Here is a 23,829-nt window from a genome sequence, read left to right as displayed (position 1 = left end):
TTCATTTCTTTGAGTACTACTGGGAGGATCTCATCCGGCCCAGGGGATTTGTTTATTTTAAGAGCTCCTAGTCCCTTTAACACTTCTGCCTCAGTTATGCTAAAGTTATTTAAAACTGGATAGGAACTGGATGACATGTGGGGCATGTTGTCAGTATCTTCCTTTGTAAAAACTTGTGAAAAGTAATCATTTAACATATTTGCTATTTTTTTTTCTTCCTCTACGATTTTGCCATTTGTATCTCTTAAACATTTAATCTCCTCTTTGAATGTTCTCTTGCTGTTGTAATATTGGAAAAAACATTTTGGAATTGGTTTTAGCTCCCTTAGCAATGTTCATTTCTATTTCTCTCTTGGCCTTTCTAACTTCCTTTTTGACTTGCATTTGCAGTTCTGTGTACTCTTTCTGTGTACTTTCTTTTTGGTCCTTTTTTAATGCTCTGTAAAGTACCTTTTTTCGCTGAATATTTTTTTTAATTGATCTATTAAACCATTTTGGCAATTTAGTTTTACATTTAGATTTGTCTACTTTAGGGATATAATTGTTTTGCGCCTCTAGTACTACGTTTTTGAAGAACAACCATCCTTCTTCTGTGGGTGTTTTCTCTATTTTACTCCAATCTACTTCTGTTAGTCTCTGTTTCATGCCTTCATAGTTTGCTTTTCTAAAATTGTAAACCTTAACTTTAGTCTTTACTTTTGAGGATTTAAAAAACACTTCAAATGAGACCATGTTGTGGTCTGAGTTTGCCAGTGGTTCTCTGACCTCTGTTTTAGTTATTCTATCTTCGTTATTTGAAAAGACTAAATCAAGGCATGCCTCCCCTCTAGTGGGTGCCTTCACAAATGACTGTTTCACGTTCAGCAGATGTAGCTCTTGCAATCCAGCGAGAGCAGCATGCAGCCTTTCCCAACCCTGCATCGGTCTATCACCACCGTCACAGATAAGTGCGGATCCAGAGCCTAGCTTTCTGTTCTGCATGTCTGTCGGAGACCTAGGAACATGATTTTTTTTTTTTTGAGGATGGAGGGGTGGATGCAGAAAACTGCAGCAGGAGCTGATGTTCTTGTTAAAGCGACTTGGTGATCTGTATTGAAGATGAGCTGCCGGAACTACATTCATTGAGTGTTCAAGTGTTGCAGCAAGGAGTACCACATCCTGATGTCTAGAGATGAGATGCCGAACATCCTATGTGTCGGTTAACACAGGATCGATCAGCGGTTTGCTACTGTCATGTCTGCTTGCAATGGAAAAGGTGAACTCACATTCAGAGATTTGGGTTTCACAACTCCAGTCATTCTCCTAATAGTGGAACTCCTTAACTCATCATCAAGACAGATTCCAGTCTCGTACCACATCTCTCACCATGTATTAATGTTGTAGTATTTGAGAGGATGAGCAGACATACTAGATGGGAAATAGCGTTAGCCTTGACTGTGGAAATGGCTGCCATGATCCGAGTATGGAGGAAAGCTGGAGCGTTGAAAGCTCTGATGGAGGCTTTCTTGCTTCTGAAAGATAAATATTTTACAGTTGAGAGAGAGAATGCGTGATATGAATGTTCTGCCTTGGAATAATGCAAATTGCGAAACTGAAGTGTCCGAGGGGAGACAACCAGTTGTGTTTAGAGATTGAAAATACTTGGAAGTTGATAATGAGCTGACAAATGTACTCCAGGATTTGTCGAGTGGGAGGCTGGTTTCGGATTGACAGTGACCCGGGTGATTCCGAGGCAGGCATGATTAAAAGCATCTAAAATATCCACTTTTGAGAGCTAAGCGCCGGGGCCTGCTGCTTTGACGGATTAATAGTGTCGGAAGCTGTAATGTAACAAAGTGAGAGTTAATTGAGGGGAATTTGGGGGTTGAGACCGGAGGAACTGCCCACCAGGGCAAAAAGATCAATGATTAGGGGCTTCCCGACCAACATAAAACGAAAGACAAGAGCAGGAAATAGTGCGCATCTTAAATAGGGAAGAAAGAGAGATTGACAGATGGTACAGCCAGAGCGGATCCCAGGCGCTGCAGAAACCCCGCCCAGAAACCGGCGAGAGCAAAATGCAGCTTAAAAAGACTGAAAAGGCTTGTTCTAATGTGATTTGACACAATGACTATCCTTTCCTCTGTGATATACCAGCATCACTTTGACACATTTTCCCATACTGTCCCCAAAAGTGAGTATTGTGAAGACACCTTGGTTGTATCTACAGATTTACAGTTTTAATTTTTGTTCTTCAGAAACAAAACGTCAGTAAACTCTGTTGGCATACTTAAAATATACAAAAATAAGAAATGGTGGTTGGTTCTGAATCATCGAACATATTGACCCCCTCACTGAAGAAAATGTCCCCCTAAAATTTTGAGAGGGGGCCATGTTGACCCTCAATCTGTAGATCCTGGAGCAAACACTGGGATGATGGAGGGGTTAGTGGCACATGTGTGCAGTCTATTGCTCCCAACACATTGGGGAAACCAGAAATGTCTGAGAAATTTGTTTTCAAGGCTTGTAAGTACACCCTGCTTTTAGGGAAAAATAGGTATTTGGCTATTCGTCTAAATAGCACATTGAGAGCAACTGGCAACGCACGAGAAAAAGCGGACTGAGAAATGCCAGCAACAATTGCAACTGTTTAAAATATTGTTTAAAAAGTTCTTAACAAATTGGTGCAATTGTAAGCGTCACAATTTCCTGCAGGTTTCGTACATCTCATAATGTTTGAGAATCCTCATTTGCCTCTCTCCCTTTTTGCAAATTTATTTAGGAACGCCCACAATTACATATTCATCTACGCTTGAACCGCAAACAGAAACTGCTGCCGCACAGCATTCCCTAAAAAGTCACAAATAGCACTGTGCTTGTTTAGTACATTTCACCCAAGACTTCCGACTCGTTTGCAGCTGGTTTGCGACTATTCTGACCGGCACAACACTTCATTATAAGGAATACACCTACCCCTTAATCACAAAAAACGAGTAAAACTAAATCATTTTCCAATGTCTATTGAAACAGGCATTTTCTTGATTAAAAAAAATATAATGTTTTGCTGTACTCTTAACTGTATCCTGCTAAACTTACCTGGCTTCTGGCTTAGCAAGTACAGAAAGGTCTTTCGGGAATCGGAGTGGTCTCTGAAGGTTAATTGTAACAGTGATCCAGATTTCTTCAGCTTCTGCATGAGCCACAGACCTGGGTCGGGAGGCAAATAATTAATTAGGATATATTACTAGCAAACTCTGTCTTTCTGGTCCCTTCTCAATCTCATTGGGAAGTTGTATTCTTGTGTCACAATGTCACAGCAACTTGAGGCAGGTCTAAGATATAGATTTTTCTGTTTGCTTCAGAACACATTGATCAGAGTATCAGAGAACACTAAGCACATTTTAGAAATCAGCCAGGTAAATAGCATGCATATAGGAGGCTGTGTGGTCCAGTGCTTAAAGAAAAGGGCTTGTAGCTAGGAGGTCCCCAGTTCAAATCCCGGCTCAACCACTGACTCACTGTGTGACTTTGAGCAAGTCACTTAACCTCCTTGTGCTCTGTCTTTTAGGTGAGACGCTGTGGTAAGTGACTCAGCTGATGCATAGTTCACACACCCTAGTCTCTGTAAGTCACCTTGGATAAAGGCGTCTGCTAAATAAACAAATAAAAATAATAATACAAAGCATGGAAATTGCTCCAATCCAAATTGGATGCAGTGCAGAACCATGGAGAAAGTATGGTGGCAGCACAATGACATCCCCGATGCCTCAATACAAACCACTGCTACAATAAATACAATGCCAACAAATCATCTCCCTTTACTGGAGCTTTAGAACCATGAGCTGGTTGGTTTATACACTATAATTGCACTATAGAGTGTTCATTATGTCTGCCAGTGTCAAAAGTAACACAATGAAAACGGGTGATGGGATTTACCCTGGCAGAGAGAATCTATGTGTAATACAATAAAATACAGTACATGTTCCAATAAAAGGTCTAGGCCTGGTTTATAAACAGTACAATAATGAAAAACTCTGTTACCTGTGCTGACCAGAGTGCTGTTGTTATAGAGCGTTCCCAGGTGGGGTCCAGACAGTGACAGAAACGTGTGCAGCTTATTGAGGTAATATCGGAAGCGTGGTCGCGTCAGCACCGACCGAATTATGATGTTGCCCAGTGAATGCCCAATGAAGCTGTGCGCAACAATCAAAACACAATGCATTTCAAGATTCCCTTTAACATAATCAAGTCTTTCAAATCATAAATGGTATAGATAAAATTAACTCAAGACATTATTTCAAATTGAGCACAGAGAGAAGAACAAGAGGGCATACATGGAATCTGAATAAAAGTAAGTTTAGAACAGGTATGAAGCACTATTGCATAAAATGCAAGGAATAGCCTACCAAGTGACCGACTAGGATCTAAAACACTGAGAATACTAGATTCTATAGTAGGGGAGAATGGTGTGCTAGTAAGGGATGAGCCTTGAAGTGCTGAATGGCCTTTTCTCATTCCCAAACATTTCTTGTTCTTATGTTCTAATGTTACTTTTTTAAAGCAGGCATTCACAGACAAGCCCCCAGTAGTGTAGCAACTAGCATAGCAACATCCAAGGTGTTTTCTTGTAGCAAAAGTGAGAAATAACAGGTGTTCTTTCTATTATTTCCAGTTTTTTTTTTACTGGTTTCATCTGACCTTGGTTATGTCTTTGAGGGTCACTGATTTGAGTTGTATGAAATACCTGATCAGGGCTCTGATTTGAGCTGTATGAAATACCTCATCGGGGCTCTGATTTGAGTTGTATAAAATACCTGATCAGGGCTCTGATTTGAGCTGTATGAAATACCTGATCAGGGCACTGATTTGAGATATATAAAATACCCGATCAGGGCTCTGATTTGAGCTGTATGAAATACCTGATCAGGGCTCTGATTTGAGCTGTATGAAATTCCTGATCAGGGCTCTGATTTGAGATGTATAAAATACCTGATCAGGGCTCTGATTTGAGTTGTATGAAATACCTGATCAGAGCACTGATTTGAGCTGTATAAAATACCTGATCAGGGCTCTGATTTGATTTGTATGAAATACCTGATCAGGGCACTGATTTGAGTTGTATGAAATACCTGATCAGGGCACTGATTTGAGTTATATGAAATACCTGATCAGGGTCCCTGATTTGAGATGTATGAAATACCTGTAGTATAGAAAGACTACAGTAACAGCATCTCAAATCAGTGTATTTTAATGTAGCACCCTGGATTAGACCTGGATCTTAGCGCTTATAAAACATGGCAGTAAGCTGTCCCTGCTGGCTCACCATTTCCATCTAGTGCTCAAGAATCAGAAATGCAACAGTGGTGTGGAACATGTTTTAAATGAAAACACATAATTGCTGTAACATTCTTTTTTAAATCATACAACGGCACATTTGAGACCTACAGTATATAGTGATTTGAAGACACAACAGGTAATGAGTGAGTATTATTATTATTTTTTACCTTATTCTGGCTATGGTGAGGTTATACAGTTGAATGTGCTGAATGATCTCATCCAAAAGTCTGTCTGTCATTGTGTCAAAATCAGCAAAGGTGTCAGTCTAGATAAGTGGAAAAAACAAATACAGTCACAAATCTTCACAATCCTGTACTGTCATTATCGTATGCTTATGCACTGGCTATCTGCTTCACAATCCTGTACTGTTGTTACTGTATGCTTATGCACTGGCTGTCTGCTTCACAATCCTGTACTGCTGTTACTGTATGCTTATGCACTGGCTATCTGCTTCACATCCTGTACTGCTGTTACTGTATGCTTATGCATTGGCTATCTGCTTCATAATCCTGTACTGCTGTTACTGTATGCTTATGCACTGGCTATCTGCTTCACAATCCTGTACTACTGTTACTGTATGCTTATGCACTGGCTATCTGCTTCACAATCCTGTACTGCTGTTACTGTATGCTTATGCACTGGCTATCTGCTTCACAATCCTGTACTGTTGTTACTGTATGCTTATGCACTGGCTATCTGCTTCACAATCCTGTACTGCTGTTACTGTATGCTTATGCACTGGCTATCTGCTTCTCAATCCTGTACTGTTGTTACTGTATGCTTATGCACTGGCTGTCTGCTTCACAATCCTGTACTACTGTTACTGTATGCTTATGCACTGGCTATCTGCTTCACAATCCTGTACTGCTGTTACTGTATGCTTATGCACTGGCTATCTGCTTCACAATCCTGTACTGCTGTTACTGTATGCTTATGCATTGGCTATCTGCTTCATAATCCTGTACTGCTGTTACTGTATGCTTATGCACTGGCTATCTGCTTCACAATCCTGTACTGTTGTTACTGTATGCTTATGCACAGGCTAGAAAAAAACCTCTGTCCATGACTTTTCAGACTCAATAATACTCCTTCATCTGATTAATACAAGCAACAATCTTTCTTGAACTGGGCTTTAAACTTTTAGTGTTATACTTTCATTTCTGTAATTGTATTCATGTTTCCTGTGCTCTTGGAGCCAAATGTAACAGCATACTGGTGTAATACCAGGTATAGTCTACCTGGTTTCTTATAAATGTAATGTCATACTGGTGTAATACCAGGTATAGACTACCTGGTTTCTTTATAAATGCAACGTCATACTGGTGTAATACTGGGTATAGTCTACCTGTTATTATTATAAATGTAATGTCATACTGGTGTAATACTGGGTATAGTCTAGCTGTTATCGTTATAAATGTAATACCATACTGGTGTAATACTGGGTATAGTCTACCTGTTATCGTTATAAATGTAATACCATACTGGTGTAATACTGGGTATAGTCTACCTGTTATCGTTATAAATGTAATGTCATACTGGTGTAATATCAGGTATAGTCTACCTGGTTTCTTTCTGACATCAGGAAGTCCAGTTTTGATCCAGGCAGCCCAAGCTCAATAAAAGTCTTCACTAGCCGAAGATCTGCACTATTGCCTGAAAAAGCATACACTTGTGTTGAGTGCTGTTACATGAATGTAACACATTGCAACCATACAGTAGCTACTGACATTTCTCCTTTCTCCTACAATTCGACAGCACCAACATCATCACCAACCCTGGATCTCCAACAGCCCTGCCAAAGAATACCTTTGATTTGATATGCAGCTCCAGGGAGAGGCAGGGTAAAAGACATGATTCAAAAGAAGCCAATGATAGAATACCTTTAATTTGATATGCTGCTCCAGGAAGAGGCAAGGTAAAAGACATGATTCAGAAGAAGCCAATGATAGAATACCTTTGATTTGATATGCTGCTCCAGGAAGAGGCAGGGTAAAAGACATGATTCAGAAGAAGCCAATGATAGAATACCTTTGATTTGATATGCAGCTCCAGGGAGAGGCAGGGTAAAAGACACAATGATACAACCGGTTTCAGGAGCAGCCTTGGTCTCTTGATATAAATTACCGAAACACAATGTTTCACAAATCTAAATTTGATCACATTCCCCAATGTTTGTACAGTATTCTGTGAAACACTAATACACTGCTGAAATTACTGTTTTACTGTAACTTCCCCAGTCTATAGTTAGTAGTGCAGTATCATTTTCTTTCCACATGGGGCTGCTGTGCACCTTTCTATTCTTTCAAAGATTCCTCTATTGCACTGCAAATGATATGAATAAGAACACTTATCATTACCATCCAGTCCATGAACACAGATTACAAGATGAATGCCGTCCTCAAAATTCTCTTCTTCTTCCTCAGGTGGGAAATATGGCACATCAGAGGCCAGCTGGGGCAGATCGCTGTACAGTGTACCTCGAAACCTCAGCTCATTTAGAAGATCATCTTTGGCTTTATAGAAACTAAAGAGAGAGAGAGAAGAAATGTGACATGAATCATATTTGCAGAGCTATCTCAGTCCCACAGGATAGCGCCTCTAATTGCACACCTACTTCTCAGATTAGGCTGCGGATATGCCATAGTTTACCTCTTGCAACATAAAGAACCACACTACTATCAGTTATCGCAAGATCTATCATTGACCTTGAACACCAGTCTTTATTTCTATAGTAACAATACCCATGGAATTAGCCCTTATTATTATTATTATTATTATTATTATTATTATTATTATTATTATTATTATTATTATTATTATTATTATTATTATTAGAACTGACATCTGCTATTTGCATTGAAGGCAAACACATTATGATTGTTACTAATCCAGATGTAAATACCATAAACTCAACTGAAAGAAGCCCTAAAAACAATAAGAGAAGGACATTTAAAAAAAAAAAAAAGCAAGGAATAATCAACAGTTAGGCATGGTAACACTAGCAAATCTGCTTTTGAAAACTGTTCAAACTTACTTAAGCATTCTCTCATTGGTTTCTTCATCCACACAAAAGGAATTAGAAGAGATCACACCAAATGAGCCCAGAGGCTGTCTGGTGATGGGGGATGCTGCCTGCCTCATTGAAAGCCCACTGATAGATGGAGAATCCCTGAGCACAGAAGAGAATGGCAGACAAGTTGGAGCGCACGAAACTGATAGGTTAACCACCTCTACTACCTTCCTGTTCATGAATGCCAAGCCCAAGCTAGGAATGTCTGAAGATCTCCCTTGACTGGGCAAAGCAGGATGTTCATGGTCATTGCTTTTATCAGTTGTGGGATCATGCCCATTTTCCTGTTCATTGTCTTGACATTCATGGTAGTGGACTCGCCCCAGTCTATCCTCCTCATTCAGTTCTATTTGATAGAAACACTGATCTGATTCACGCAGGATTGCTGTGTTAGTGTTGTCCAAAAAAGACCCAAACTCCCCTTCAATTAGATCACCTTCTTTTAAATCAAATGCTGGCATCTTGTCACTAAGGTGTGGGACTGTTTGAATGTCCAATTGAACATCACAATTTGGCACACTGTCATTTTTGTAGTTCTCTTGGGTTATAGGGGAACTAGCTGATGTGTAAAATACTGCTTTGTCAGGTTGAACCCCAGTGTGTTTTGGAAATTCTTCACCAACAAACTCTTTAAAAAGCAATGCCTCTGGAACACCTTGTAATACTGCATCCACCGTGCACAAAACTACCTGGTTTTCTAGAATTCTAGGTATGTTCATTTCTTTGGAACTATTATAGTCCTCAAGAAAGTTTATGTCCCTGTGTTCATTTTTACTACTTTGCCTACTGACTGTCAAACATTCTGGCATGTCCCCTTCTAGGATATCCTCCAAAGAAGACGCATTTCCAACTGGCCGATCATTTTGTCTCATTATGTTCTCTCCCACAGCTGTACAGCTTTGAGACTTGTCGCCCCTTTGTCTCAGGTCCTGGTTCGTTTCTAGGTCCTCCTCAGGGCTGCTTATCTGAGGAGCGGAGACAGATTTGGTCAGCTTGCTGAGTTCCACTTCCTGTTCTTCTTCTTCATAGGGCAAGGAGCTGATGGACGTCAGGGATGCCTGTATCCCACTGGGCAAGCTTGCGTTACTTTCGGTCTGACACCCCTCCAGGGAGTTTCGGTGCATGGCGTGCCTTCTTACGAGCTGGTGCAGCAGGTCCCGCTCACTGGAGAAGTCCTGAGGCCTGATTCGAACATCCAGCCAGGCTACTGAGCTGGGCTCACTCTCTATCCCGGAATCAGAAATCACAGAAGAAGATCTCTTCATGGTCCTTAAGCTCCTGGTGAAGACATCCTTTCCTGCCCCACATGTATCGTTTTCAGCTGGTTCACATTTGCTTGGCACTGTTACTGTCCTTTCCATCTCTGAGACAGAATTATCAGTGACAGACAAACTGGATAACAGCATGTCTTCATTTTCATAAAGCTTGCCCTCATGAGGTATTACCTCTGTTAGGTTTTTGGTGGATTTGGATTCATACTCATTGGACTCATTTAGATGATTCTTCACTAAAACACTGCTTTTGTGCACTTTCTCTTCCAACTCATTTGATTGACAAGACAGAGATAAGCTCTCAGCCCGGTTTAAGTCTCTGGACTCTATTTTGTTTGATGTTGCTACTATTAACACAGCTTCTCCTCTGTATGGATCCATATCACTTGGCCTGACCTCAATATATTTCAGACCAGTGTTCAAGCTGTTGTCTCCCCCCACTGGATCAATCCTTCCCTCCAGCTCTGAAGCACTGGGTTCATTATCCTGATAATTACTGATTGCATTGCTTTCTAGGGAATCACTGTTTTTTAGGTTATTATTACTTTCCTCATGCCCTCCGCTCAAAGAAGCATTTGGCAGGTTTCCAGAAGCATGCTCCCTTGTTGGGGAAGCTTTTGCATCCATTTCCAATTCTTCTAAAGAAGTGGCCTCTTTGTCTTCTTTGTTTCCATTAGCAAAGGGCACATGTGGCACGGACAGTGTGGCACTGCCCAAGTCCTCATCTAAGAAAAGCAGACACCAATAGATGTTTCAATGAGTTAGTCTTGTTTCGGACATTCATTAAAATTATATATATATATATATATATATATATATATATATATATATATATATATATATATATATATATATATATGTATGTATGTACATAGAAAACCATAAAGGCAAACAAGGTAGTCAATATTTAAACATAATAAACCAAAACACATGAATCTGGAAGGTCTTTGTGGGGATAACTTACAACCACCTATACCCCCCAGTACAGCTTTGACCAAACATTTCGCATTACCTAGAATTTTTAGATTGCTTATTTAACATCACGTAATCAAAGAAACTACAAAATGATATTGCAAAAGTCTACCAGAAGCCTAATAGTAGTATAGTATTTCAGTCTTTCATTAATTACCGTATTCCTTTGAATTTAAGACGCGCTTTTTAAACCAATGTTTTCTTCTCAAAAATGGCCTGAGTCTTTTTCTAGTACAGTATAGCGATGCATGTATTAAAAGATGTGTCTGCCCGAGTACACAATCAGCAACGTAACTGACTGGCAGTTCAAGGGTTCACTAGTAGCTATCCTGTAGAGTGGACGCTCTCCTGCTTGATCTAAACAAAGAAAGCTTTCGCTCAGAGCCCATCTATGGAGCTATGGTCGTGCAGAAAGGTTTCGCTCAGAACCCGCCTGTGGAGCTATGGTCATGCAGAAAGGATTTGCTCAGAGCCCGCCTGTGGAGCTATGATCGTGTAGAAAGCTTTCGCTCCGAGCCCGTCTGTGGAGCTATGGTCATGCAGAAAGGTGTCGCTCAGAGCCCGCCTGTGGAGCTGTGGTCGTGCAGAAAGGTTTCACTCAGAGCCCGCCTGTGGAGCTGTGGTCTTGCAGAAAAGTTTCGCTCAGAGCCCGCCTGTGGAGCTATGGTCGTGCAGAAAGGTTTCGCTCAGAGCCCGCCTGTGGAGCTATGGTCGTGCAGAAAGGTTTCGCTCAGAGCCCGCCTGTGGAGCTGTGGTCGTGCAGAAAGGCTTAGCTCAGAGCCCGTCTGTGGAGCTGTGGTCTTGCAGAAAAGTTTCGCTCAGAGCCCGCCTGTGGAGCTGTGGTCTTGCAGAAAAGTTTCGCTCAGAGCCCGCCTGTGGAGCTATGGTCATGCAGAAAGGTTTCGCTCAGAGCTCCCCGGGCATCCCCCAAGCCAATCAGGACCTCTCCTTCCTGTTTACCACAGCAGCAGCACAGCTGAACCAGCGAGCTTGTCCTCCCTGTCACAAAGCGTCATTAGTTTCCTGAGGAATTCGAAGAGAAGCTTTTACAATTTCAGCATTTCGTTATTAGGCTCAGTTCTGATCAGATCCCTGTAATTTTCTACTTGCCAAGCAATATCAAAGTTTTCAAAAAGGAGAAAAACACGTGTGACTAATCACGACTGGAAATGAGAAGCAACTCATAACTGTAATGCACTGTGTGAGAGAGACTGGAAATGAGAAGCAGCTCATAACTGTAATGCTGTGTGTGAGAGAGACTGGAAATGAGAAGCAGCTCATAACTGTAATGCTGTGTGTGACAGAAGACTGGAAATGAGAAGCAGCTCATAACTGTAATGCTGTGTGTGACAGAAACTGGAAATGAGAAGCAGCTCATAACTGTAATGCTGTGTGTGAGAGAGACTGGAAATGAGAAGCAGCTCATAACTGTAATGCTGTGTGTGAGAGAGACTGGAAATGAGAAGCAGCTCATAACTGTAATGCTGTGTGTGAGAGAGACTGGAAATGAGAAGCAGCTCATAACTGTAATGCTGTGTGTGTGAGAGACTGGAAATGAGAAGCAGCTCATAACTGCGTCTTAAATTCAAGGGTGTCTTCAATTTAAAGGAATAGTGTATATGAAAAACTACAACGCGGTATGTAATTACATGTTAACATAACATTATTCAGCACTCGACTCTGAAGAAAACATTGTTAATTCTATAGGGGGATGCAAAAAGTTTGTCCAGAGCTGTAGAATGATGGGCTCCATATATAAAAACAATTACTGACCAACACTGGGGAGCTCTATATATCTGTCTTCAAAGATGATGGGAAGAGTGTTCCAGTCCCCATCTATATCCAGGCACTCAACAGGGAGAGGAGGCATCTTAGAGAGATACTCTGAACCCCGAGCTTGAGGTGCAATCTGACTTTGTCGCTGGATCCTTGAAACAAAAACAAAGACAAAGGACCTTATGTAAATGACCTCAAATAACCTTTTATAACAATCTAAAAAAAAAAAACTTATTAGCAATAGCTATATTCCTTCTGTTGAGATTTCTTTGATTTTATTCTGCAATTATAGTATTATATTATATTAGCTTATAGTAGTGTTATATCATAAGACACTATGGAGCAGTGTTTCCCAAACTTTTTGATTGGTGACCCAAATGAACACATGAATAATGAGCCCATGACCCCAAATGACTCGTATTTTAACTGAAATACTTCTTAACCAGTCAAAAAGAGACATTTCATTTATTTTTAACTACACTACACTATATAAGCATTCAGACTTTGATAGTTTTACAGCTTGGTAAAATGTTTAATTTGATCAAATGAATTACTAGTTAAAAAAAAAAAAAAAAAAAAAAGATATTAAACTAAAATATTATAACGACGAGGCAGACAAGGGGGGGGGGGGGGCACGACACTTCTAAAAACATTCTTTCACAGGTCAGCTAGCTTACATGGGGTTTAATGGGCTGTGTAGGTGCATTGTGATAAGGGGTGGTGGGACGGGAATGCATGCCTGTGATTGGGGGAGCGCTCCAGACGGAGCGAGGTGTAAACCTGGCAGAGGGAGGGGCCGGGTGAAGAGTGAGTTTTTGAGCTGTGGGAGAACCTGCTGTTTTTTTTTATTTACTGAGTCAGACAAGCAGAGACTGTTAGCTTTGTGTGTGTCAGCTGACTGTTTATTAAATCATTTTATTTATTATTGTTTATTGCATCTATTTTATTGAACTGCTCATTCTTGTAAAATAAACTGTGCATTTGAGACCAGAATACTTGCCTGGATTGTGTCCTTTACCTCCATGTTACAATATCAACTTAAAATTGTGTTGTAACATAATGAATATCAGTTTTAATTTTCAATTCAACATCAAGCATTGCAAACATACTGACAACAGTCAGCTGTGCAGTTTTTTTTGTTTTTTTGCAGTATGCATTGTAACCAGGTAGGATACATTCATCTCCTTCACTGAGTCAGTGACTGATTGTTAATAATGTCATGCTGTTTAGCTAACTGATAGCTTTCTTCTGGAAAAACTCCTGCCGTTTCCCAACGCAATCTGGATGTCGTGTCTCACGATGACCCGGCTTAAGGCTTTTGTGAGCCAGTACTTCACAACAAATGACACATGAGGACGCTGATCACCCTCGTCACCAATTTAAGAAAAATCAAAGATAATATAAGATGGTTATAGCGAGTTGTTGTTTTTTTTTTGTTTCTTTGAGCTGCAAGTAGGATTGGACATGTTTTCATTTTGCATCCATATTAACAACTGTTCAAAATCACAAGTAACCATGCATACTGTGTCACCTTATACTGTATTGTTTTGGTTCATACTTAAAGCAGAAGACTGGTGATAAAACAATACATTGCTTGTATAATAACTGCTAATGATTTGTATGCGAATTATATTTATTTTGAATATAAGCATAATAAATTGTACAGTGAAATAAAATCTTAACAGTGTGCACTGAATGTCATATTTTTGAGATTGTTTGGCGACCTATCTGAAAACTTGCCATGTCCCATACTTGGGTTGCGACCCCCACTTTGGGAAACGTTGCTGTAGATCACATGGCTGCTGCCGTACTTCACTCACTCAAATGGTCTAGCGGCAATCAAACAATGTGACCTACAGCCAAGATGTCAGGATGCAGCAGTGTACAGTGTTCTATTAACCTTGAATGAATAGACCAAGAAGATTTTCAACATGAAAAATGGAGGCCAGAAAAAATGTTAGAAAAGCCAGTTTTTCAACAATGCACTTTGTTTCGGTAAATTAAGATATACAACTCACAGCTCTTCTTGGAAGGTCAGAGCTGCAAGTTTGTGATGTTCTGTGAAAAAGTATGCTTCTGAAAATCTTCGTACCTGTTGGGAAAGAGCAGAAGTTATAAACAACGTTTATGAGAGGCATAGAGCTGAGTGGTGATTCCTGCCTGAGATCATGTTGCTGTGTTTCTGTTTCCTGTGTGTTGTAATCCATTTCAGATAACACAGGAATTGCTGGGGAAGGCTCTGAGACTTTGATGAGACATTTAATTTTAAACAGCGCTTTAAAAAAAAATTGGGACTACAAAGGTGAACCTTGATTCTATTACTACTTTACTTGTGCCAAAAGTCTTGCGGTTTTTCAGAACTTAAAGTAATGAAAGACTTAAAGCTGTCTTCTATAGCTTATTATTGGCCATATGCACACATCTGAAGTGTTACAGTGTTGATCTTAAGGTTATTTCCTGTGGGCTGGTGGCACTAGTCATTGTATTGACTTGTATTGAAGAGTGGTGATACAGCACATGAGGAACAGCAGCACTACGGAGCATTAGCTAAGGAGTGTAAGAAATGCTGTTTTCATGCAAGTGTGAACTAACAACAAATAAATGTACTGTCTTGAAGAAGCACCCCCAGCCCCACTAAAAAAACAGTGTTAGTCTTAAACAGAGATAGTGGGTGTGGATTTATTAGCATCTTCTTGCAGGGCATAGATACTAAAAGCAAAAGTCAAAGTAGTGCAACATTGATGCGCATGGGCATTATTCCTTTTTTTTTAAATACCTTTTTTTCATTTGGGTTTCACTACTGATTTATTAGGGTAAAATGTAAGGTGATATTGCACAAGGTCAGGCAAGTTATTTTTGGCAGCTGTTGAAGCAAATAGACGGCAAATACAATTTTCCAATTCATTTCCCTCAGATTAATAGCGTTTGAATGTTGGTGTCTACACTGTTATGGCTCCATCATGAAGGCTGGACTGCACTGCACAAATATACAACCGTGGCGCAAGGAACATGCTTCCATTTAGCAAAGTAAACAGACTGAAGTCTTTACCCTTAGCGTGTGGTGTTCCTGAGCCAAGTAGGATGTAACTTCAGCCTGAAGAGTAGCTGTGTCTAGAAACTGGCTCCACAGAGCCACCAGGTGGGAACAGAGCTGAGTCAAATCTCTGCTAATCTGCTCCACAACTTTATCATGACTACTCTGCACCTGTGAATGAAAATATATATAAAACAGAATTACAGGAATCTGGAGTGGCACTATGTAGAAATGACAGCACCTCGTTGATCCTGAGACTGAAAAGAAATATGACCCATTCCCACTGATGTTTAATAAATGAAACATAAAAGAGTACTTTTCAGTTCCATTTATAATCTTTTTACCAGGAAGCTGATTCTGTGCACTAGGTGGCACTGCTGCATTCACCATGCTGCTCTCCAAGATCGTTTCCAGATTAATCTGGTATAAAACTATTGTTCAGACAATTACCAAAAGCAAAGGTCAATGCTGTGTTGCTTATAATGGAACTGAGAAATACTTTTTCAGGGGAAAAACCTTTCGACAAGAGGAAGAAGCCACTGTATACATCTTACCTTCAGAACACAACTTGACACTTGCTTAGAAAATATGTACTTTTTAAAATCTGCGTAGATTACAGTCTGAGACCTTCACACATGGTTATAGCAAGAACAGAGGTAATCCAGACCCCAAAAAGAAATACACACAAGTCATGGAGAATGTGTCTGAGAAGGTGGAATAGAATCCAAGCCGAATTCCATCTGGTTGGTGGCGCACAGGCTCAGACCCAGGTCTCTTAGGACAGTCACTAGATACGGTGACAGCGGAATTAACTGTCCACATCACAAAAACACCATAATCCGGAACAATCTGTTAGTCACCGTTTCAGCGAGGCCCAGGAGTTAATGACAGGATAGCAAACGTAACATGTGTTCTGCGTGTCAGTGGCACAACAGATGCATGTTCTTTTTCTACTGGAATTACTGTATTTCAGTTTAATTCAAGTTTTTTTTTGCAACTAGAATGAGAAATAAATGTCTTATACATAACGTGGGCCTGGGTGAGCAAATGGAGCCCAGTTCTTTTGCCACAGCATACAGCATGCTGGTTAATGACTTACCTTTCTAGTGGTTTCTTACAGAGTGAAACAAAGAGCTTGGGTCATTAACCTGGCTAATAAAACCAAGCAACTGAAGAGGATAGTAATGCAAAGCAATGGACGTGTAAGTGTAGGAAAGAGCACACCCCCTAAACGACTGTGAAAATCGATTCAAACACGTATTAAAGGAAGTACAGAAATAAATCAAACTGCACTGACCACATGACCAAAATGTATGAAACAGCTTGCATTTCTCCTGAGAAAAAACTTCAAGGGAATTAAATTCCTTTAAGTTCAACCAATTGTGAGATTTTTGTCTAGCGGCAGACATAGAACACTTAAAAAAAATAGCATATACAGTATCTGTCCAAAAATATTTCACATTAGCCAAATTAGCACAAAGGGATCAGTGATATAAAGATGTGATATCTACAAAAGCCTTGCCACCACGTTTTTATTGCGGTATGAACTAGAAGCAACATGAATACAAAGTTAGACCAAGTTTGCCCCAATTTTACAGTATCTGGTTACTGTCCACTTTTACATTCCAGCTGGGCTGATTTTTTTATATATAACTTAGCCCATTTTGTACATAGCAGATCTATATGACTAGTCACTTTATTGTGGTCACTTTTAATGTTTGTGCAAATGAATTACTGCAATGCACTTATACACTTGTTTAGGCATACCATATAAACTGTTGAATGTTTAATGTATATATATATTTATACACACACACAAACACACACACACACACACACACATATATAAAACGTGTTTACTATCTGTGACAGTTTTAAATTCAAAGCCAAAGAGAATGTCTCTTTAATGTTGTTCGTCACTCTTTTTTTAGTTATTTATTGTTTCAATTCTATATAAAATAAAAAATTGTCTTAGTTTGGCTTTTAAGGTATAGCTTATAAAAAAGCAATTCTTTTGTTGTTGAAGAAGTTGGAGTTGATGGCACAGAGAGTGTAGGAGTAACTACTCTCTCTCCTCTTCTTGCCCCTCCCTATAGCAACCAATACACACTCCTGATTCGCTGGTACAGTACTCCCCTGACCTCCCAACTCCTACCTAATAGGCTTTTGTTAACTGTCATTAAATGTACTGCATTCAAGCCCCCAAAACACACACAAGTATAGTGCTGCAGAGCGGAGCCTCTCACGTGCCGCTTCTACCCTGCCTTAACTCATGAAATAAAATACTGCTGCGTTAGGAAAGCATAGTATTATTAACAAAGGGCCGCAGTCATTTTGATCAATTAAAAATAAATGATGCGCACCAAACTAAAGTAATACGGTGTGTGTGTGTGTGTCTATATATATATATATATATAAAAACCAAAAACTTTGTTAAAATAACGTTAAGGTTGCAGTTCAAAATCACAAAAGTCAGGAAATGGGACATTAAGGTTGCACACAATCAGTATTGACATCAGCAATGACTAATCACATGACAAATGCTCCACCAAGACTGCCCAGAAGGACATTACCAAAATAACAACCTTTGGAGAGTTTCTGTGATGTCATCATAAACTAGCAGAGCTTTGCTGACAGTCACAGAACCTGTAACTCACTGCCGTCCATGTTTAATTTTTTCAAATACCTGGATATTAGTATATGTAAAATAAAAAAAAAGACAATCTAAAGGTGTGTTTGCTTAGGTCAGAGGTGAAATGTAATTGTCTACAGGAATACGTCTTTTGTTTCTGTAAATGTAACATGAATGTTCACATAACTAATCACATAACAAATGCTCCACCAAGACTGCCCAGATAGACATTACACTGGGGAAAAAAAAAATTCTCTGTGCTGGACTGTAGCGATTATGCTGCTATATATATATTCTAGAACAGTGCCATGGAGAATGAGGACCAAACTGTGCTTCTTTGTGTCGTTATTGTCATATGAGTTCCTAAGAACATCTGATGGCACACTATTCTGCAGACCAACAAGTACACCCAAGTAATGTCCTTCTGGGCAGTCTTAGTGGAGCATTTGTCATGTGATTAGTCATTGCTGATGTCATTACCGGTGTCATGTATGACGTCATATCTCATGCGATGCATAGGCATCATTATTTTCTTTTTTTTTACCCACATCATCTGCAGTATCAATTTTGTAACTTTTTGTTTTGTTTTGTTTTTTGCTGTTCTTGCCTTTCAAACGCAGTCAGGATATTTAATACATAGCCTATATTTAGCAAAAGTAAAGAACGGATGACTCATCGATGAATTTAACAACAGTTCGTTGTGCTCCACCTTTTGACTTCATAGTTATTAATGTATTTACTTCAATGAAAACGTACCTGCAGTTCAATAGACAGCTGTGCTAGTGTTTCCTCAATGGGAAGTTCTTCTAGGAAACACAAATATTATTTAAATTTGCAAGCATGTATTACGTAGGGCTCTCTTTAAAAAGTCTTGAGTAATTTAAACTCTTTTTAAAACTCTCTTTTTATGCATCATATATGGTATTCATAAAAAAAAAAAAATCTAGTGTTGCTTAAGACCAGCTGTCTTGAAAGTCTCATACATATCAAACTACATTACTGTATTTAAAACAAGCTGTTGATAACTCATAAGTAAAGGCTGAGTAAATAGGGCCCTTGGAGACACACACATTATGCATGCACTGAAGCAGAACAATTGTTTAGTTTTTTTCAGCAATCTAACATTACTTACCATTTACAATAGCAACAGCAACTTACAACGCAGCTTTCATACGTGAGAATGGAAACAAGATTTTTTTTTTAACAAAATGCTGTTGGTTCAACAATTGTGTCTTTACCAATCTCCACTTGTGGCAGCTCAGGGATCTTCTTCATCAGGCCTATGTAATAGGTCCTCAGCCCTCTGTGTGCGTTCAACAGCAGGCAGCAAAGCCTCCTATGCCAAGAGTATGCACGCTGCATGCAGTTTTCAGAGGGGACATAGAAACTGCCCTGTCAAAACAAATTAGGAATACAATAAGAGTTTCTGTTGCATTTCTATAAAGCCATGCCCTTGTTAGGGGGTGATTATAATAGGCAGTTATTGCTTGCAATTACTGTATATTTCTATCTCCATTTAAACACCAACAGATGTAATATTAATACAGCTTCAGATACACTGAAGGGACAGGTGAAAATGGATTTGCACAGAACATGGTGTTCAATAGTAACTGACCAGTCTGACGGCAAAACCTAACAGCCTTTTCATTTTTCATGTTCATAATTATAGTCCCTTAACAAGGCAGAGTTCCGTGCCTCCTCCACATGCCCAATTAGTAACATGCAGACTGGGCTGTTCTGAACAGAGGAACTAAAAAAAAAAAAAACCTTCCGTTCTGTGCCAAGCAAGCCACTTTATTGTTTCTCATATTCACTATATCCAAGGGCGACTTGAATGAAGCATAGGAGAAAAGGTTTTTGATCAAAGTAAAAAAACTGAGTTTTATTGCTAATAGGTTATTTAACAAAACAAAACAAAACAAAAAAACGCTGCTGCTCAGCACAAAAAAAAAAACGTATATGTGTCATTGATGTCTGATCCTAAAGGAAACCTACACACTGCAGATACTATGTATAGTAACTTGAGATGTCAAACAATTAAACAGAGATCAAACACCGAACTGGTGGCAGTCTCTCTCTAATCACAGCTTGTCTCCAACTGTAAAATCAATAGCCAGCCTACGTGGCAGTGTATCCTATGTCTTTTGCTGTATCCTTAATACAAAATAGTTTAAGAGTGTTACTGAGGGATATGTACTAATAAAAAGAGTGAGCTCTTGAGCTTGATATTTAATACAGTACCCGTACCCCAGGCTTTTCCTGTTGAGGCAACAAGAAAAACAAGCCTGTAGGAATAAACAGGAAACAAGTGTGTTTATGAATGTCTAGCACTCCTAAAAAAATTATATTCCAATGTATTTTTACATCTCAGACACCACAATCTAGGCCTGCATGTTCTACCCTTAGCACTTGCCTGTGGGCAATTTATCTATCCACTCCCTGTTAAAAAATGTGTTTCTATAACTTTAAATGAGCCACACAAAAGCTTATTGAGGCGTAACAACAACAGAGCCTTCAGTACCTTCAGTAGCTGTGGAGGATATGAGTCGAACAGATTACATTTGTCACTATTAGGGTAACGCTGCAGTCACACAGCAAACACATAGAAGATTCATTATAAGAAAACATAATGCATCCACATCCTGCCCATACTGTCTTAGGATAAGTGGTCTTTGGTATTGGAGATGACAGCTGGATTTTACACAGGGTGTGCAGAACTGAACAGCTGTGCACTGCTGAACCACCAGCTGGGACATGTCTGTGGAGGGCTCAAAGCTTCCTCTACCCAAGGTGCTGGAACATGTCTGTGGACAGCTCAAAGCTTCCTCTATCCAAGCAGCTGCAAGATGTCTGTGGACGGCTCAAAGCTTCCTCTACCCAAGCAGCTGGAACATGTCTGTGGACGGCTCAAAGCTTCCTCTACCCAAGGTGCTGGAACATGTCTGCGGACGGCTCAAAGCTTCCTCTATCCAAGCAGCTGCAAGATGTCTGTGGACGGCTCAAAGCTTCCTCTACCCAAGCAGCTGGAACATGTCTGTGGACGGCTCAAAGCTTCCTCTACCCAAGGTGCTGGAACATGTCTGTGAACGGCTCAAAGCTTCTTCTACCCAAGCAGCTGGAACATGTCTGTGGACGGCTCAAAGCTTCCTCTATCCAAGCAGCTGGAACATATCTGTGGACAGCTCAAAGCTTCCTCTACCCAAGCAGCTGGAAGACGTCTGTGGACAGCTCAAAGCTTCCTCTACCCAAGCAGCTGGAACACGTCTGTGGACGGCTCAAAGCGTCCTCTATCCAAGCAGCTGGAACATGTCTGTGGACAGCTCAAAGCTTCCTCTATCCAAGCAGCTGGAAGACGTCTGTGGACAGCTCAAAGCTTCCTCTACCCAAGCAGCTGGAACACGTCTGTGGACGGCTCAAAGCTTCCTCTATCCAAGCAGCTGGAACATGTCTGTGGACGGCGCAAAGCTTCCTCTATCCAAGCAGCTGGAACACGTCTGTGGACGGCTCAAAGCTTCCTCTACCCAAGCAGCTGGAACACGTCTGTGGACGGCTGAAAGCTTCCTCTACCCAAGCAGCTGGAACACGTCTGTGGACGGCTCAAAGCTTCCTCTATCCAAGCAGCTGGAACATGTCTGTGGACGGCGCAAAGCTTCCTCTTCCTTAGGAGCTGGAACGTGTCTGTGGACAGCTCAAAGCTTCCTCTACCCAAACAGCTCTGGGGATTCAGGAGTGTTAAGAAGGGCCACAGAATGTTCAGATGACAATAAAAACTGCATCTTTGGTATCCAATGTCTGTTTCTTATGGTATGTCTTATTTATATACAAAATGTAATTGCATATCATCTGAAATGGCATTATACTGTGATGTCTCGCTGTTCCAATTCCCTTAGTTATCGGTAGAGTGCTCAAGGGACATAAGATGTCAGAGACTGCCACATCAATCTCACGCTCAACAGAAACTCTGTCCCCATGGAAACCTGTACAAGTCAACTGTGGATTACCTACCCTATGCACTTATTTAACACAAATCTAACCATAAAACTACATTTAGAATAACATCGGTCACATTGCTTTAGCAACACAATCATTTTGTTAACTTACTATTTTTGTTACTCATTTCCCATAGCATTTGGCAGCCCAATTTGTTACTGGTAATTACACTTGTAATTTATTTAGAATTGGGAGGTTTCTATGAATCCCTTCAAGAAATTCTGGTATACTCCCTGGGAAGTTTCCCTGGAAAATAGACACTTTATATTTTAATTGTTAGTATTTTTAATGGTTGTAATTAATAATAATCTATATAACCTTTTTATTTTTATATAGTGCCTTTCATAGTGGACCACCATCACAAAGCATTTTACAAGATATGAGATTAGGGTATTTGAACAATGCATCAGCTGCAGTCACTTACAACAACGTCTCACCCCAAAGGAGGTTAAGTGACTTGCTCAGGGTCAAATAACGAGTCAGTGGCTGAGCTGGGATTTGAACTGGGGACCTGCTGGTTACAAGCCCATTGCGTTAACCACTGGAACACACAGCCTCCTAATGTTTGACATTATAGTTTAATTTCTACTTGTTTTGTAAAGTGCTTTGGGATGGTATTGCCATGAAAGGTGCTATATAATAATAAATTGATTGATTGAAAGCTTTTCCTAAATGTATGAACAGTATGTTTTTTTTTTTTTTGTTTCCAACCAAGATAAAAACGTCCAAGTCTTACTCCCAAAAATGGCACATCTCACGCATTCTACTTGCAGTAAATGCCAGTGTGTGCCTGCAATTATCTTCCTCTCCTCTGGCTGGAAAGGCTTTCCCCTTTGCCTTGTCCTTACATGCTCATGTCCTTACCGTGCAAAGATACACATCTGTTTTTTCTTTGCATTAGGGGTTTTGGTGCATCCTACCAGTGGAGTTTACAGCTTCTTCAAGAACAAATTCACAGATGGAAGCTTTTCATCACTTCATAACTTGATTTTAGTTGCTAAATAGACTGTGTTCGGCGTAAAAACCATGATTTACTGAATCCACTGCTGCTACAAAAGATATAAGAACATTGTCATTTGTATTTTTTTTTTGAACTGTGAAACTTCTCAAAACCCTGTTTTATGTAAGTAAAAACATTAATACATGCTATACACTTGTATAGATTTCATGTATGCTAATCAGTTAATTAATTGAGGATTCACATCCAATTCACAAACCAGTCTGTCCTTTTTTCTGTCAATTAGGATAATAGGTCAGTCTTTCTTGACATGGGTTTTCATTCATTTTCTGAGGATGACTCATGTTGGCCACCCAACATTTTATTGTATATTTGCTACTAAGCCACATGTTTAACTGTACAAAAAATCAATAGATATGTTTGTGCCATTGAGACATACATGTGTTTGCTGTACAGAAATCATCATTGCTTTGGAGCACAAATAAAGAAACTCTTGTTCTACAAGTACTGGTGCCTATTATTGACTATGGAGAAATACTGTTTACCCGTTTGAAAAAATAAGCTTTTCCTTTAATTGCTTGGAGACTGTGTTGAATAGACTTTACAGGTTTGCCGTGTGCTGTCCTGGTTCAACTCATCACTGTCTGATGTATGCTAACATGGGTCTGTTTAGGACTATAAATACTTGGCTGGCTGGCTGGTCTGTGTAAAAAGGGTTGGGATTCATAAATAACTGGGACTGCTTTTGTGGAAGAACTAGATAATATAAGAAAGATGGACTGCACCTAAATAGGTCAGGGGCCAGTAGGC

The 23,829-nt window shown here is 39.9% G+C and overlaps 1 protein-coding gene across 2 annotated transcripts in view; it reads right to left on the bottom strand.

Annotated features, from left to right (window-relative positions):
- The window catches only part of LOC121315187 (protein FAM135B-like), a 110,607-nt gene that overhangs the window by 11,692 nt on the left and 75,086 nt on the right, over positions 1 to 23,829 (bottom strand). Inside the window, exons 8-18 of one of the 2 annotated variants that reach the window (XM_041249236.1) lie at positions 19,310 to 19,463; positions 18,828 to 18,877; positions 15,455 to 15,610; positions 14,424 to 14,497; positions 12,403 to 12,557; positions 8,351 to 10,382; positions 7,674 to 7,840; positions 6,878 to 6,969; positions 5,484 to 5,581; positions 4,021 to 4,172; positions 3,076 to 3,186 (exon numbers count right to left, since the gene is read on the bottom strand). In XM_041249236.1, the coding sequence (XP_041105170.1) occupies positions 3,076 to 3,186; positions 4,021 to 4,172; positions 5,484 to 5,581; positions 6,878 to 6,969; positions 7,674 to 7,840; positions 8,351 to 10,382; positions 12,403 to 12,557; positions 14,424 to 14,497; positions 15,455 to 15,610; positions 18,828 to 18,877; positions 19,310 to 19,463 (3,241 nt within the window). The remainder of the gene's footprint in view (positions 1 to 3,075; positions 3,187 to 4,020; positions 4,173 to 5,483; positions 5,582 to 6,877; positions 6,970 to 7,673; positions 7,841 to 8,350; positions 10,383 to 12,402; positions 12,558 to 14,423; positions 14,498 to 15,454; positions 15,611 to 18,827; positions 18,878 to 19,309; positions 19,464 to 23,829) is intronic. The other variant, XM_041249237.1, reaches the window with a different exon arrangement.

This window comes from Polyodon spathula, chromosome 4 (genome assembly GCF_017654505.1).
Source record: "Polyodon spathula isolate WHYD16114869_AA chromosome 4, ASM1765450v1, whole genome shotgun sequence".
Lineage (NCBI taxonomy): Eukaryota > Metazoa > Chordata > Actinopteri > Acipenseriformes > Polyodontidae > Polyodon > Polyodon spathula.
Note: the sequence above shows the minus strand (reverse complement) of the source record. Positions and strands in the feature narration are given on the sequence as shown.